The sequence below is a fragment of the Macaca mulatta genome, chromosome 20, assembly GCF_049350105.2.
Source record: "Macaca mulatta isolate MMU2019108-1 chromosome 20, T2T-MMU8v2.0, whole genome shotgun sequence".
In the NCBI taxonomy this organism is placed as follows: Eukaryota; Metazoa; Chordata; class Mammalia; order Primates; family Cercopithecidae; genus Macaca; species Macaca mulatta.
Genome location: NC_133425.1, coordinates 84,875,878 through 84,892,773, shown reverse-complemented (window position 1 = coordinate 84,892,773; position 16,896 = coordinate 84,875,878). Strand labels below are relative to the sequence as shown.

General features: G+C 48.6%; 2 protein-coding genes across 33 annotated transcripts in view; both read left to right on the top strand.

Annotated features, from left to right (window-relative positions):
• The window catches only part of ANKRD11 (ankyrin repeat domain containing 11), a 235,407-nt gene that overhangs the window by 33,948 nt on the left and 184,563 nt on the right, over positions 1-16,896 (top strand). For 5 of the 32 annotated variants that reach the window (XM_077986783.1, XM_077986773.1, XM_077986770.1 and 2 more), the window contains exon 1: positions 8,960-9,118. The exons of 26 other annotated variants lie outside the window; for them this stretch is intronic. The gene's annotated coding sequence lies outside the window, so the exon portion shown is untranslated. Of the gene's footprint in view, positions 1-8,959; positions 9,119-16,896 lie in introns of those variants that run through there. One more of the 32 variants, XM_077986781.1, reaches the window with a different exon arrangement.
• LOC144338205 (uncharacterized) lies at positions 5,592-9,118 on the top strand. Its single transcript, XM_077986914.1, has 2 exons — positions 5,592-7,883; positions 8,283-9,118. Exons 1-2 carry the CDS (start codon positions 7,306-7,308, stop codon positions 8,788-8,790), a joined length of 1,086 nt encoding a protein of 361 aa, XP_077843040.1. The 5' UTR covers positions 5,592-7,305; the 3' UTR covers positions 8,791-9,118.

Genomic DNA, 16,896 nt, shown 5'->3' with positions numbered 1-16,896 from the left:
CTTGGATTTTGTTTAAGGAGATGTTGTGGAATGAAACAGCTTCTTTGTAGCAAGCAGCCTTGGAGATGATGAATGGAACATGTCTGAACGTGTCAGAGTGATGCTCAGCCTTCCAGTGGAACTGCACAATCATGAGTGAAAGCCTGGCAAAGAATTTTCTTTAATGTACAATGTTATTCCTAAGAAATGAAATCCAGGTATCTCAGTTACGTAAAGCAAGTGCTCACGTACAACAAGAATAGGAGTTTATGTTTTGAAGAAAATTGGTTGAGTTTTATTTTGATTAAACCGCTAAAAAACCATTTCAGAAACTTTTTTTTTTTCTTTTTGTGTCACTGCTTTTCTAGCGCCACCCCACAGCAGTGGCGTCTGAGAACAGAGCTGCAGGCGGATGGCTGCAGTCTCCAGTTCCCAGGAGCAGGGTCTCCAGGGCTGTGGCCAGGATATCTTTCTTTGGGAGCAACTCGTTGCGAGGTGCAGTCTCAGCCAGGTGCTTGGTCTGAATCTGACGATTGTGTATTGGTTCGCGTGGGTCCATTCAGCTCCACACTTGTGCGTTTCACATGTCCCTGGATTTCTTCAGTGATGTTTATACCGGTATACTTTGTGTAATAAAAGCACCCATTCGAGAAGGTACTGTAGGATGAGTTTGGTAGTTTTCTTACCCCACGTCTTAAGCACCAGATTGACATAGACGTTTCCATTACTTCAGAATGCCCGTTTGTAACCAGAACCTTCTACGGCCCCAAGCACTGCTAGCCCACTTTCTGTTATTATGGATTAGTTTTGCTCATTTTAGAATTTCATATTAATGGAGTTTGTAGTCTTTTTTTTTTTTTTTTTTTTTTTGAGATGGAGCCTTGCTCTGTCACCCAGGCTGGAGTGCAGTGGCGTGATCTCAGCTCACTGCAGCCTCCGCCTCCTGAGTTCAAGTGATTCTTCTGTCCTAGCCTCCGAAGTAGCTGGGACTACAGGTGCCTGCCACAACGCCTGGTTAATTTTTGTATTTTTAGTAGAGACAGGGTTTTACCATATTGACCGGGCTGGTCTTGAACTCCTGACCTTGTGATCCGCCCACCCCATCCTCCCAAAGTGCTGGGATTACAGGCGTGAGCCACTGTGCCTGGCCTGGAATTTGTAATCTTTTGAGTCTGACATACTACTCTAATTTTCTAGAGGTAGGATTCACATCACGAACATCCTACCACTCTGACCACTTGAATGTGTACAATTCCCTGGCCTTTAGCACATTTACAACTTTGTGCAACTAGCACCATTATCTCTATTCCAGGATATTTCCGTTTCCCCAGAAGGAAGCGCTCCACTTCTCCCCAGCTCTTACAGCCACTTGTTGACTCTGTCACCGTGGATCTGTCTATCCTGGAGACTTCCTAGGAGTGATTTCATGTAATATGCGGCCTTTAGTGTCGGCTTCTTTAACGTAACATGTCTTTGGAGTCCATCTATGTTGTATGTCTTGGAATTTTATTCCTGTTTACTTGTGAATAATGCTGCGTTGTCTGGGTGGAGGCATTATGTTTACCCATTCATGTCTTGATTGACGCTTGGCTTGTTTCCACCTTATTTTTTTTGAGGTGGAGTCTTGGTCTGTCATCCAGGTTGGAGTGGCGCAATCTCGGCTCGCTGCAACCTCTGCCTCCCAGGTTTAAGTGATTCTCTTGCCTCAGCCTCCTGAGTAGCTGGCATTACAGGAGTGCACCACCACGCTCGGCTAATTTTGTATTTTTGGTAGAGACAGGGTTTCTCCTTGTTGATCAGGCTGGTCTCGAACTCCCGACCTCAGGTGATCCACCTGCCTTGCCCTCCCAAAGTACTGGGATTACAGGTGTGAGCCACCTTACCTGGGCCCCGTTTCTACCTTCTTCTTTTTTTTTTTTTTTTTGAGACCGAGTCTTGCTCTGTTGCCCAGTCTGGAGTGTAGTGGTGCAATCTTGGTTCACTGCAACATCTGCCTCCTGGGTTCAAGTGATTCTCCTGCCTCAGCCTCCTGGGTGGCTGGGATTATAGGTGCCTACCACCACACCAGGCTAATTTTTCTATTTTTCTATTTTTTAGTTGAGACGGGATTTCAGCATGTTAGCCAGGGTGGTCTTGAACTCCTGACCTCAGGTGATTGGCTAGCATCAGCCTCTCAAAGTGCTGGGATTAGAGGTGTGAGCCACCACGCCCGACCTGTTTCTACCTTTTTGACTGTTTTGAATAATGCTGTGAGCATGTGTGCACAGGTTTTCATTTGAATACTTTTTGGGTGTACACCTCGGAGTGGAATTGCCGTGTCATATCTTAGTTCTGTGGTTGCTTTTTGAGGAATTGCCAGAGTATTTCAGCAACAGCTACACCATTTTACCTGCCTACCAGATAGGTCAAAACGCACAGCCCCAATTCTGTGAGAATCGAATCTGCAGCACTCTCTTTTGTACCAGCAATGGGGCTGCTGTCTCCAAGGATGGGGTGTGTGAGCAGGTAAGTTCATCACCACAGCTCTCTCCTGCCCGAATTGAGCAGCTTTTTCATTAGGCGTTCTCTGCTTGTTAGAAGTTTTTGATTAGATTCCACAGTTCTGAAGATGTTGATTCTGACAGTTTTTGCCAGGTTACTCATTGCACTGTTGGAAGGAATGAGTTTTGGAGTTTTTGTTTGTGCTATTTTCAGTTACATCCCCACCTGGTGTGTTTTGAGGTTTGTCCATGATGTGGCGCGTGTAACTCCTTTGTGGTTTTTCTTACTGAGTAGGTTATACATCTTTGTTGGCTCTGCACTGCTGCTACAGCACTTAAGGGGAGATAGCATGAGGAACCCTAACAGCACCTGGGGAAGCAGCTTGAGGAACCAGAGCAGTGGTAGCCGCTGAGAGTCTCACCTAGAGCCGCTTTCATCATGGCTTGATTTAAGACAGATTTATAATTTGTGAAGGAGAAAATTGGCATTATTTTATGAGCAGTGCTTATTAAAAATTAATTGCTTATCTGAGTGTAGTATGATTGTTTTAGAAACTTGCCTTTTCTTAGGGTGTTTTTACCCACTAGGTTAAAGATGTAAGATCTGCAACCTGCAATAGAAGCCTTCTGTGCCCATGTGGGTCAGATCCTCGCTGTGGGACTCAGCGCAGGCCTCAGGTGCTCTCCTTATCTGCCCATGTGTCCCAGGCAAGCCTGCAGAAGTTGTGGTCTGTGGCCCTTGGTCTGTAAGCTACAGCCGCCCACACTTGCTGGGCAGTGACTGAGAGCAGCTCTTCAGGCTCTCTTGCTTGTGGCATGGCTGTGGTTGCGTTGGCTGTGGTGTGCCAGGGGGTGTTGTGAAGCACTGCCCTGTGATGAGTTGAGCGTGCGTGCCGTCTGCATTGTGGAAGGTGGTTGTGAAACACGCACTACCTGCTGGGTGCTCTTCTTTGTGCTCCGTGGAGATCCACTCGGACAGTCCTGGGGACTCCTGAGATATGGGTGCTCCTCTGCCCCTTGCGGCAGAGATAAGTCAGTTGAGGCGCAGAGAAGTTGGGCCGCTTGCCCAGGGCCACACAAGTTGGAAGTGGACGCCGGCGGTGGACGCTGGGCGGGCTGGCTCCAGAGTCCTGCCTCAGAATCACAAGTTCTATCTCCAGTCATGTTTTGTAATACTTCCTGTTCTTCTTGGACAGGTCAATGGCATACGGCCTCTTTGTTTGTCGCTGTGTCTTCAGCACATCACGTTGTCCTGAGTGTGCTATGCTTGTATTTTCCCGTGTATGTTCTCATTCTTGGGAAGATGTTTTGTGCTTTTATTTAAATAACATCTCTCTTGCCTCCTTTCTGTTAGCCACACTTTTTGAAGTACGCAATACAAGTGATGGTCAGCTGGCAAGCAGCTTTGTCCTGGGGGACACCTTGGCAGGCAGGACATGTTCCTGTGAAAGGTGGTTTGGCTTGTAATAGTGTCTGGGAAGGGAGAGAATTCTGTCTTGTGCCGCTTACATTAGTACTTTAACTTAGTTGAAATTCCTATTAGAATTTTTGAGGAAACGTTCATAAGGAAATAGGTGTTATCTAAGGGATTCCTCTTCCATTTTGAGTTGGAAGTTGGTATAAACGTGGTTATTTACCTCGAGCAATAGTTTTCTTATTTCTGGGTTTTGAAACATTGATGTAAGCAAGCTGAAACAAAATTTAATGGCAGAGAAATAGTTTTTGAGAGTATCTAAGAAATGCACTTAATCCCTGAAGGGCAGGGCAATAAAAACAAAAAGGAGCCAAGATATTTGTCTTGTTAAATGCTATTATTAAAACAAACAAAAAACGGAAAAGAAATGTGCTTAAGATGTTATGTGTAGCCAGCCGGGCGTGGTGGCTCACATCTGTAATCCCAGCACTTTGGGAGGCCGAGGCGGGAGGATTGTTTGAGCCCAGGAGTTTGAGACCAGCCTGGGTCTCAACATAAGGAGACCCTGTCTCTATTTAGAAAATAAAATGAAAGGTGATACGTGTTTCTCCGCGCATGTGTGGTTGTGTGGAAAAGCGGGTGTGTGCAGTTTCTTTCTAGAAGACCATGTGAAAACAAGAACCTAAAAGTAGTGAGGGGAATAGGACCTCTTAATTTTCAAAGATACCATCAAAGTATTCTTTTTTAAATTTTATTTATTTATTTATTTATTTTTTGAGACAGCCTCTCTTTCTGTTGCCTAGGCTGGAGTGCAGTGGCGCGATCTCGGCTCACTGCAACCTCCACCTCCCGGGTTCTGGAGATTTTCCTGCCTCCTGCCTCAGCCTCCTGAGCTGAGATTACAGGCTCCTGCCACCACACCTGGCTAATTTTTGTATTTTTAGTAGAGATGAGGTTTCACCATGTTGGCCAGGCTGGTCTCAAACTCCTGACCTCAGGTGATCCACCCGCCTCAGCCTCCCAAAGTGCTGAGATTAGCTTTCTTGATTAAAAAAAAGTAAACGGCTGTGTCCTCACCCTCTGTGGTTTCTAACAGAAAGCTTTGTGTTACTGGTTTTAATCATACCCAGGGTGTGGGAGAGAATTTTGGGTTCCTGGAGCCATTGGTGGCAGGACACCAGGTGTGGTTGGTCCTCCCTACCTTGCCCTCTCGGCTTGTGGCTCCTGGGATGCGGGGCAATGGGTGTACTCTGCTGTAATTCCTGTCTCTAACTTGCAAATGAGTTTTTTTTTTTTTTTTTCCTGATACAGAGTCTCGCTCTGTTGCCCAGGCTGGAGTGCAGTGGTGTGATTTTGGCTCACTGCAACCTCTGCGTCCCAGGTTCAAGCGATTCTTCTGCCTCAGCCTCCCGAGTAGCTGGGATTATAGGTACACGCCGCCACGCCTGGCTAATTTTTTATTTTAGTAGAGATAGGGTTTCACCATGTTGGCCAGGCTGGTCTTGAACTCCTAACGTCAGGTGATCCACCTGCCTCGGCCTCCCAAAGTGCTGGGATTATAGGTGTGAGCCACCACACCCAGCGCAAATGAGCTATTTGATACCAGAGGTTAAATTTTGAACGTCTGGACATGTTTTAAAGATTTTTTAGGATTTTATTGCGGATTGCGCACTAAACTTTAGGTCTTAGATTACAAAAGTACAATTATACAGATAGTTGACTTTTCTTTCCAGTTTTTAAGATTCACTGAAATACTTTTTCCATCACAAATTGATGCATTTTAAGTATGCAGTTCAGTGACTTTTAGTTAAGTTTAGTTAAGTTTGCTTACTAAAAGTGATTTGTGAGATGGGCCGGGTGCAGTGGCCCTCCCAGCGCTTTGGGAGGCTGAGGTGTGCAGATCACCTGAGGTCAGGAGTTTGAGACCAGCCTGGCCAACGTTGCGAAACTCTGTCTTTACTAAAAATACAAAAGTTAACCAGGCTTGATGGCGTGTGCCTTTAGTAATCTTAGCTACTTGGGAGACTGGCGTGTGAGGATTGCTTGAAAACTCAGGAGGCGGAGTCTGCAGTGAGCTATCACACAACTGCACTTCTCCCTGGGCGACAGAGTGAGACTTCGTCTCAAAAAAAAAGTTATTTGTGAAACCATCACCGTAATACAATTTTAGAAAAATGTTGTCACTTCAGTAAGATCCCTCCTGTCAATTTACAGTTAATCTGTTCACACCCCAGGCAACCACTAATCTACTATCTGTCTCTATTGATTCGTCTTTACAGATAATTAACTTTTAAAACAAAAACCTGAAATGCCCTTCAGACTATCAGCACTTGACCTGCTCGTTAGGCTGGTCTGCAGAGGTGTAGTTTGGGTTCTGACGTAGGCCAGGCGTTGGCAAACTTTTTCTACAGAGGACCAAGTGGTCAAGAACTTTGCCAGCCGTAGGTCTCTCTGTTGAAACTACTTAACTTGGCCACTGAAGCATGAGTACGCCTGTGTATGGCTGTGTTCCAGTAAAACTAAGACGTTACAGAAGAAGTGCTTGGCTCACCCCGACACCTCCATCCAGGCCATAACTCTTATCTGGGTGATGAGCCAGCTGGTCTTCCCATTCCCCAATGGAAAGCAGGATGGGGCCACATGGTCATTTACATTTTCATTAGTCATTTTTGTGGCTGATGGACGGCACATTTAGTTTCTGTGTGACATTAAATTGAGCAAAAGAGAATTTAGAATATCTTGACACGCTGGGCGTGGTGCCTCATGCCTGTAATCCCGCCACTTTTGGAGGCTGGGGTAGGAGGATTGCTTGAGGCCAGGAGTTAGAGACCAGTCTGGGCACCATAGTGAGACCATAGTGAGTCTCTGTAAAATGGAATGTTTTGAGAATTTGGAGAAAATAGGAGTTTAGGAATGTATGCATAGCGAAAGAGAGTTTGGGAATGATAATCACAAGAAAGGCTTAGAGCTTAGTGGGATTGTCAGCGCTTGTCTGCAATCAGTACTAAAACAGAGCGGGTCTAGGAGTTAAAACGAACTTTACACTTGCAGCTATTTGTTCAGGGTCACAGGAAAGTCCTAACTACTTGTACACCATCGGAGGTGAGGCACAAGTTTTGTCCTTAGGGCCCATTAGGGTGGTGGTGTCACGGTAAAAGCTGTTCTTCCAGCCAGGTATACTTAGTTGTATTCTTGCATTCTGTCCCTGAGTCTTATGTTTTTGTTTGCTTTTTTACAAAATGGGAGTGAATGTCTCAGGTACTTGAATTTTAAGGGAGTAGAAAGAATTGATGACATATCTTCAGGTAGCAGTCGGCTCCCCGGTCTGAGCCAGCTCCACGCTCAGGTCTTGATTTGGGTGTGGAGGTTAAGAGGAAGTCCGGGTCAGAGTCAGAATCACGCACTCTCATCACTCAGGTTCTTTCCTGCAGCATGGAGGGGAGTGTGACACATTCGGTAACACAATTGTTTGCAGATCCTGAAGTCACTGGGTGTCTTGAGAAACTGAGGGGAAAGAATGCCTTTTCCTGTTGTGAGATAAAGCACTCCCCGGTGCTTAGGCAGGGCTCCCCAATGCTCAGGCAGGGCTCCCCGGTTCTCAGGCAGGGCTCCCCAATGCTCAGGCAGGGCTCTCCGTTCTCAGGCAGGGCTCCCCAATGCTCAGGCAGGGCTCCCCGGTTCTCAGGCAAGGCTCCCCAATGCTCAGGCAGGCTCCCCGGTGCTCAGGCAGGGCTCCCCGGTTCTCAGGCAGGGCTCCCCGGTTCTCAGGCAGGGCTCCCCAATGCTCAGGCAGGGCTCCCTGGTTCTCAGGCAGGGCTCCCCAATGCTCAGGCAGGGCTCCCCGTTCTCAGGCAGGGCTCCCCAATGCTCAGGCAGGGCTCCCCGGTTCTCAGGCAGGGCTCCCTGTTCTCAGGCAGGGCTCCCCAATGCTCAGACAGGGCTCCCCGGTTCTCAGGCAGGGCTCCCCAATGCTCAGGCAGGGGTCCCCGGTTCTCAGGCAGGGCTCCCCAGTGCTCAGGCAGGGCTCCCCAGTGCTCAGGCAGGGCTCCCCAATGCTCAGGCAGGGCTCCCCAATGCTCAGGCAGGGGTCCCCGGTTCTCAGGCAGGGCTCCCCGGTTCTCAGGCAGGGCTCCCCAGTGCTCAGGCAGGGCTCCCCGGTTCTCAGGCAGGGCTCCCCAGTGCTCAGGCAGGGCTTCCCGGTTCTCAGGCAGGGCTCCCCAATGCTCAGGCGGGGCTCCCCTTGCTTAGGCAGGGCTCCCCAATGCTCAGACAGGGCTCCCCAATGCTCAGGCGGGGCTCCCCTTTGCTTAGACAGGGCTCCCCAGTGCTCAGGCAGGGCTCCCCAATGCTCAGGCAGGGGTCCCCGGTTCTCAGGCAGGGCTTCCCAGTTCTCAGGCAGGGCTCCCCAGTGCTCAGGCAGGGCTCCCCAATGCTCAGGCAGGGCTCCCCGGTTCTCAGGCAGGGCTCCCCAATGCTCAGGCAGGGGTCCCCGGTTCTCAGGCAGGGCTTCCCGGTTCTCAGGCAGGGCTCCCCAGTGCTCAGGCAGGGCTCCCCAGTTCTCAGGCAGGGCTCCCCAGTGCTCAGGCAGGGCTCCCCGGTTCTCAGGCAGGGCTCCCCAATGCTCAGGCAGGGCTCCCCGGTTCTCAGGCAGGGCTCCCCGGTGCTCAGGCAGGGCTCCCCGGTTCTCAGGCAGGGCTCCCCGGTGCTCAGGCAGGGCTCCCCGGTTCTCAGGCAGGGCTCCCCAATGCTCAGGCAGGGCTCCCCGGTTCTCAGGCAGGGCTCCCCAATGCTCAGGCGGGGCTCCCCTTGCTTAGGCAGGGCTCCCCAATGCTCAGGCAGGGCTCCCCAATGCTCAGGCGGGGCTCCCCTTGCTTAGGCAGGGCTCCCCAATGCTCAGGCAGGGCTCCCCAGTGCTGAGGCAAGTCTCCCTCGGGCTGCTCAGTGAAGCGGGAGGAGCTGGGACTTGTAGCCAGTACTTCATTCTTTAGTGTGGCTCTGCCTGTCTGTGACTTTGATCATGTCGCCTGCTTTCTGTTGCCAAGATGTGAGCACCTTACCTAGCTCACCAGGTTGGTATGCACACTTCTTTTCTTTTTTTTGAGATGGAGTTTGGATCTTGTTGCCCAGACTGGAGTGCAATGACGCGATCTCGGCTCACTACAACCTCCACCTTCCAGGTTCAAGTGATTCTCCTGCCTCAGCCTCCTGAGTAGCTGGGATTACAGGCATGCGTCACCACACCTGGGTAAATTTGTATTTTTATTAGAGATGGGGTTTCTTCATGTTGGTCAGGCTGGTCTCGAACTCTCGACCTCAGGTGATCTGCCTGCCTTGGTCTCCCAAAGTACTCGGATTATAGGCGTGAGCCACCAAGCCTGGCTTGCACACTCCCTTTCTAAGTATAGAAGAATGTGGAAGGTGTGTGTGTGGGTATAATTTTTAGAAGAATGTGGAAGGTGTGTGTGGGTATAATTTTTAGAAGAATGTGGAAGGTGTGTGTGTGGGTATAATTTAAAAAAAACACACACACACATTTTCAAAGATCCTTGTTTAAATTTGCCCCATTATAGCTGTCTTCTCTCTCCATGTCTGTGTTTCTTTTTTTCTGAGACAGGGTCTCATTCTGTCACTCAGGATGGAATGCAGTGGTGGGATCACGGCTCACTGTAGCCTCGACCTCCCCAGCTCGAGTGATCCTCCCACCTCAGCCTCCAAGTAGCTGGGACTACAGGCGTGCACCACCGTTCCTCACGCCTGCAAATTTTTTTGTTTTTGTTTTTGTAGAGACTGGGTTTCACCGTGTTGGTTTGGCAGGTCTTAAATTCCTGGGCTCAAGCAGTCCTCCAGCATCAGCCTCCCAACATGCTGGGATTACAGGTGTGAGCCACCACACCTGGCCCGTCTCTGTGTTTCTATTCTTGCATTTTCTTTTTCATTTGTGATTTGAAGTAGCAAAGAATAAAAGAAGCTGCTTTGTGATGGTTGATAGCTGCTACCAAGAACTAAATAAGATGGTGATATGGGCAAGTCAAACATGGACAGATGGCGTGTTAGGTCTGGGGTGTGGAGTTTTGCTTGTACTCAGAGTGAGCCAGAGGTGGGTGGGGATGGAAAGAGCGCTCCGGCCCTGCCGCACGCTGGGACTCACGTGTGCTCTGGTGGGTGGGGCGGTGCTGGTGAACGTTTTTTCTAGGACTGGAGTCCAGCACAGTCTCGTCTTGGACTTTGAGAATGATTTTAGGGTACTGTAAGGACTCAGAAGTAGTTTAACTTTACTTTTAAATGTTAAATTCATTAAATTTGTGCAATTAAATGCCTACTTTTAATTCGGCATATTTGAAGATTATTTGGAAGGTATTATTGTGCTTATGTTATTTATAAAATACTTCAATTTTTAGTTTCAACTTTTGGTTTAAGAGTTTTAATAATACAGTAGTAAGGCTAATTTAAGAAAAAAGAAAATGGAGATTTGTGTTGAGATGCTGTAGTAGGTTTGCTTTGGCCAAGGCTTTGAGTACTTTGGTGTGATTTGGAACTCATGGTGTGAATTCTAACAGATCAGGGAGAAGTTTTTCTTGAGCAGTAATATAACTTGTCCTTTCAATTCAGATTTTCAAGAAAAGGTTTCATCATTGGACTGTTTTTGCTCGTTTTACAGTTGAGACTTTTTCTTTGTGTATGATATGGGAATAATTTGCACATATATTCTCCCTAACTAAAATTATCACCTGTTTGGCTTATTGAATTCCTGTGCCCACTGTCGGCAAGGTACCCACTGTCTGCAAGGTACCCACTGTCGGCAAGGTACCCACTGTCGGCAGGGTACCCACTGTCGGCAGGGTACCCACTGTCAGCAAGGGTGCATGTGACAAAGTCATCCCTGCTTCAGTGAGCCCCAGGCTCAGTCAGAGAATAGATGGCCCAACTCTCCAAGGACTTCCTCAGCAGGTATGCACCCTGCCCCGTGTTGGGGCCTTAGGGAGGAACTGGCTGCGTTCCTGTGGAGATGGATTGGACAGGTCCCTGTTAGAAGAGCTTGGGAAGGACTAGAGCAAGGCAAGTGCAGGCTAGAAGAGAGCTCCTTAGCCAGGCGCCGTGGCTCACGCCTGTAATCCCAGCACTTTGGGAGGCCAAGGTGGGCGGGATCATCTGAGGTTAGGAGTTGGAGACCAGCCTGACCAATATGGTGAAACCCCATCTCTACTAAAAATTCAAACATGAGCCAGGCGTGGTGGCGGGCGCCTGTAGTCCCAGCTGCTTGGGAGGCTGAGACAGGAGAACTGCTTGAACCTGGGAGGTGGTGGTTGCAGTGAGCTGAGATTGTGCCAGTGCACTCCAGCCTGGGTGACAGAGCAAGACTTTATCTCCATTAAAAAAAAAAGAAAGAAAGAAAGAAAGTTACTGTATTTTAGGAAAATATTAGATAAATGCTGGTACACGTAATGAACACATGAGGATGGCAAAAACTGGGGAATATGGTACTTAAACGAGTGAGTCTAGCAAACATTGGCTGGAGGAACTTCTGGGTGGGGCAGAGGGACAACAGCAGAATGGATCTTGCCAGGTTTTTTTGTGTTTTTTTTTTTTGTTTGTTTGTTTTGAAACCTAAGGGAATAGAATAGAGAACATCAGGCAGGGTGAGGTAGCTCATGCATGTAATTCCAGCACTTTGAGAGGCCGAGGCAGGAGGCTTGAGCCCAGGAGTTCTGTCTAGGCCAGGCTGGGCAACATAGTGAAATGCCCATCTCTCCGAAAAATTTAGAAAAACTAGCTGACCATGGTGGTGCGGGCCTGTAGTCCCAGTTACTCGGGAGGCTGAGGCAGGAGGATCACTGAGCCCAGGAAGTTGAGGCTGCAGTGAGCTATGATCATGCCACTACACTCCAGCCTGGATGACAGAGCAAGACCCTGTCTGTAAGAAAAGAAAAACCAGTGTGTCCATGTAGTATAAGGTAATATTATTTCTGTAAAGTTTCATTTTGCTTGGGTGTGGCATGGCCTTGGCCAAGGCATGGGTTTTTTTTTTTTGAGACGGAGTCTCGCTCTGCCGCTCAGGCTGGAGGTGCAGTGGTGCGATCTCGGCTCACTGCAAGGTCTGCCTCCCAGTTCATGCCATTCTCCTGCCTCAGCCTCCTGAGTAGCTGGGACTACAGGCACCCACCACCACGCCCGGCTAATTTTTTGTATTTTTTTTTAGTAGAGATAGGGTTTAACCTTGTTAGCCAGGATGGTCTTGATCTCCTGACCTCGTGATCCGCCCGCCTTGGCCTCCCAAAGTTGTAGGATTACAGACGTGAGCCACCGTGTCTGGCCCAGGTTTTGTTTTTAATCATGGATTATACTCAGAAATGTGGGAGAGCTTCTGGTCTGAATCAGCTTGAAGGCACTGTTTACCCCTTGAGAGTATGGTTTGTTTTATTTTTGTAACAAATATCTGTTGAACAGTTACTGCATGCCAAGGCCCTAGCCTAGGATACTGGGGTAGAGAAACAAATGAGGTACTCAAGCCTTGAGGAACTCGAGGAACTCTTTGCCTGATATGAGAAAACCATTTCTATAAAACAGTTATTATGATCTTTTTCATTGATTCCAAGGTGCACAGTTTTTTTTTACAGTTCTGAAGTGAGGATGTCTGTGGACAGGCAACTTTTTTTTTTTTTTTTTTGAGACAGAATCTCACTCTGTTGCCCAGGCCGGAGTGCAATGGTACAGTCACTGCTCACTGCAGTCTCCAGCTCCTGGGCTCAAGCGATCCTTGTGCCTCAGCCTTCTGAGTAGCTGGGGCTTCAGGTAGGCACCACCACACCTGGCTAATTTTTAAATTTTTTGTAACGATGGGGTCTGGCCACGTTGCCTAGGCTGGTCTCGAACTACTGAGCTCAAGATAGACGGTATTTGTAATGTCGTAATTTCTTGCAAGTGGGTGGACCTAGTCATTGCTGTTCAGACTGTCATCAACTCACTTGAGTTATATATGTTGTTACTATATATGATACTAAAAATGTTAAGTGTAGTTGATGTTAGAATGTCTTTAGATTCAGCCTTAGAAATGGAAAGTTCTTTTGTGTGCAGAAAGCAAGCAGTAGCCGCAGAGCAGAAGGCTGGCTCATGTCAGTATGTCAGTGAGGTGCGAGGTCACCACTGGTCAGATGACTCCAGTTCATCATTTCTTACCGAGCAGTAACTAAGCACTCCATGGACCAAGGAGGGGTGATGAACAGATGTGGCTCTGCTCACCTGCGAGCTGAGGAGTGCCTGTCCTGCTCCACGCACTCCACACCTGCCCTCAGACAAGCAAAGCAGAGGCTCACGCAGGAGGCAGCTGTCTGGAGGGCGAGGCAGCGTTTGGTAGTTTTTTTTTTTTTTTTTGAGACGGAGTCTCGCTCTGTTGCCCAGGCTGGAGTGCAGTGGTGCCATTTCGGCTCACTGCAAGCTCCGTCTCCTGGGTTTAAGTCATTCTCCTGCCTCAGCCTCCCAAGTAGCTGGGACCACAGGCACCTTTTTTTTTTTTTAAAGCAGCAAAACGGATGGAATCATCGGATAGATGACTTGATACATTGGGGGGAAATGCCATGTAAGTGCATAGTGGCGGCCCTAGGAACATGTGACACCTTAGCCCGGTGGCCTTCCTCCTGCCTTCCGAGGAAAGGGCTCTTGACTTGGGTTCTGCAGGATGAGGTAGGAGTTGACCAGATACACAGAAGAGTGGTTGGTTCTGGAAAGAATCAAATGCTGGTTGGTGAGGCCAGGATGGAGGCAGTGTGGCTGGGACCCGTTGGAGGGAGGGTGGGGTGCACAAAGATCTGTGGGGCCCTGAGGATTATAGAAAGGAACTGAAGGTGAATTCCAGAGGAATTTTTGTAGTATGTGTTAGTTGGTATGTATTAGGATTTTTTTTTTTTTTTTTTTTTTTTTGAGATGGAGTCTTGCTCTGTCGTCTAGGCTGGCGTGCAATGGCATGATCTCGGCTCACTGCAACCTCCAACTCCCAGGTTCAAGCAATTCTCCTGCCTCAGCCTCCCCAGTAGCTGAGACTACAGTTGCTTGCCACCATGCCTGGCTAATTTTTGTATTTTTAGTAGAGACGGGGTTTTGCCATGTTGTCTAGGCTGGTCTTGAACTCCTGACCTCAGGTGATCCGCCTGCCTGGGTCTCCCTAAGTGTTGGAATTAGAGGCATGAGTCACAGCATCCAGCCTCTGTTAGGATATTCTGTGTTTAAAAAATAGAAAAGTTATTTTGTAGCAAATGTTGTAGGAAGTAAAGCTCAGTAGAGATGAGTGGCAAGGCTCCCGTGGTAGACAGGAAAGGATGGGAGTTTTGGAAGGATTGGCCACGGGCGGAAAGAATCCTGGTTCCTCCAGAGAAAAGGTGCAGGTATTGAGTTGGCAATTGTGGAAGCTGAGGGCCTGCATGCCTGGATGCAGTGTTCTTAGGGCCAAAGGTGGCTGTTTAGGAGGAGTGAGAACAGGTAGAGTGTGGACACTTAAAGCACTAGGCCAAGTGTGGAGCATTGTCGTAGGATTGTGGACCACAGCAGGGATGTGGGTGCACGGACGGGGATCACGAGGACTCTCTTACTCGTAGGATTGTGGACCACAGCAGGGATGTGGCTGCATGGATGGGGATCATGAGGACCCTCTGACTTGGGTGTCAGCTTTGTGGTTACCACAGTCTAGATCATGCTATGTGATGTTTCCTTGGCACCTCAGGCCCCCTTGTTGAGGTTCAGCAATATCTGATGCAGAGACAAGGGTGTTGGGGTGTTTGTGATAAGGCGCTGGATAGGGAAGACAGGGAGGCATCTAGGGACCACTGTCTTTAGGAGTTTAATGAGGGCAAGGAAGTGGGTAGTAGGAGACAGGGCAGCAATAGTGATTAAACTTTTGGCAGTTACGGATTGCAAATATGCACTGGAGATGAGGAGGCCACTGGTGTTGGACGATGAGCTTTGTGGTTGGAACGATGAGTGTGCCCTTTGTGTGGGGGTCACGCAGGCACGTGCTCGGTGGCTCTCATGTAGTGTCTTTGTAGGGTGGGGAGGGTGGCAGGCATTCAGTGGGTGGCAGGTTGTGTTGGGTCCTTTCCAAGCTTTGCTTCATTCAGGCTTTAAGCAGGCCCTGGCCCGTGAGGTACGTGGTGCAGAGTGGAGGAGGAGAGAAGCGGATGCTCGAGGTGAGTGGGAGGCTGTGTGTGAGAAGGGCCGCTGGGTGCTCACTGGCCAGGGAGCTGCTTGCTGGTCGTGGCTGTGGCCAGTGCCACTGTCATTGTGTGCCCAGGGTCCTGCCACAAGGATCTCAGGGCTTTACCTCACAGCCCTCGATGGCCTGGCAGCCAAAATTGAGTCTGTGGGGTTTTTATTTTTGTTTTTGTGTTTTTTTGAGACAAGGTCTCGCTCTGTCACCCAGGCGTGGAGTGCAGTCGCATGATCACAGCTCTGCCTGCTGAGCTCAAATGATCTTTCCTCCTTAGCCTCCCTGTTAGCTGGGAGTACAGATGCGTGCCACCTCACCCGGATGATTGTTGTATTTTTTGTAGAGATGAGTTTTTGCCATGTTGCCCAGGCTGGTCTCGAACTCCAGGGCTCAAGCAATCTGCCTGTCTGGGCCTCCCAAAGTGCTGGGATTATGGGTGTGAGCCACTGCACCTGGCCATCTTAGTGTGAAACTCCGTTTAGATGCAGATACCACAGAAGCTTTAGAAGAACCTCACCTGTTTTCATATTAGAAGCTTTTTTTCTTGTTCTCGACACTCTGCATCTCAGTAGCTCATTCATTGAAAACACACCCAGTTAGGGACTGATGAAGGATTTTCTACCCACTGCCTTCATGAAATGCAATTAGAAGTCCTTTTTAAACAGGTTTTCTTTTGAAAAGACAGTGGTTCTAAGTGTGGATCCATCTGAAGAACAAAACAAAGCATCATATTCTGTTAGGCAGGAACATATACTAAGCTTTTTTTTTTTTTTTTTTTTTTTTTTTTTTAAACCAAATCTGTCCTTTTTTTTTTTTTTTAACTTTTTTTTTTGAGACGGAGTTTCGCTCTTGTTGCCCAGGCCGGAGTGCAGTGGCACGATCTCCACTCACCACAATGTCTGCCTCTTGGGTTCAAGTGATTCTCCTGGCTCAGCCTCTCGAGTAGCTGGGATTACAGGCATGCACCACCATACCTGGCTAATTTTGTATTTTTAGTAGAGATGGGGTTTCTCTATGTGGGTCAGGCTGGTCTCGAATTCCTGACCTCAGGTGATCCGCCCGCCTTAGGGGCCTCCCAAAGTGCTGGTACTATAGACGTGAGCCACAGTGCCCAGCCTCAAAACTGTTTTTTTTTTTTTTTTAAATAGTTATTTCCTGATTTTTGAAGGGAATGTTGAGGTATCAGAGTAAGAATTCAGATGTCAGGTAGGGCATTGTCCCTGTGCTTGTGATGATTGCTGTCTTTGTTTCCAGCTTTGGAGTAGCCTGAGCATTTGGAGGAGGACAGGTCATCCCCAGCCTCTGTGGGTCATTGGGGCTGGGGCATTGGTCCCAGGTATGTTTGCAGATTGGGGTGGAGGATGATAGTGACGTCCATGAGAGGTGTGATGTTGCTTCAGGGGCAGCATCTTATGCCCCAAGGAGATGACCTCTTAGTTTACGTGAACCTCAGAGAGGCTGAATTTGCTCAGCCAGTGGTTTGAACCGGCTGAGCAGTGGTTGAACTAGGGTTGGACCTATATATATTAGTTAAAGAAAACAGCTCACTTCCCTTCACTTGCTAATACATTGGTTAATGCCATATCCAAACAGCGTGTTTTACTTTTGTAAACCAGCCACATGGATAAGGGCTTAGCTTTCTGGGAAGAAATCAGCCGTTAACATTTGCCTCCTCTGAGCTGGGCCTGCTGTGGAGAGATGGGGAGTTCAGTTGGTGAGTGCCTGGGCACCCTCACCTAAGGGGCCAGCAGACCTGGTGGTGAGCCTCCAGGTGGGTGGTGCAGGGCAGATGCTGAATGGGTCTGCGTGGTAAGTCTGCGGGGGTGGCA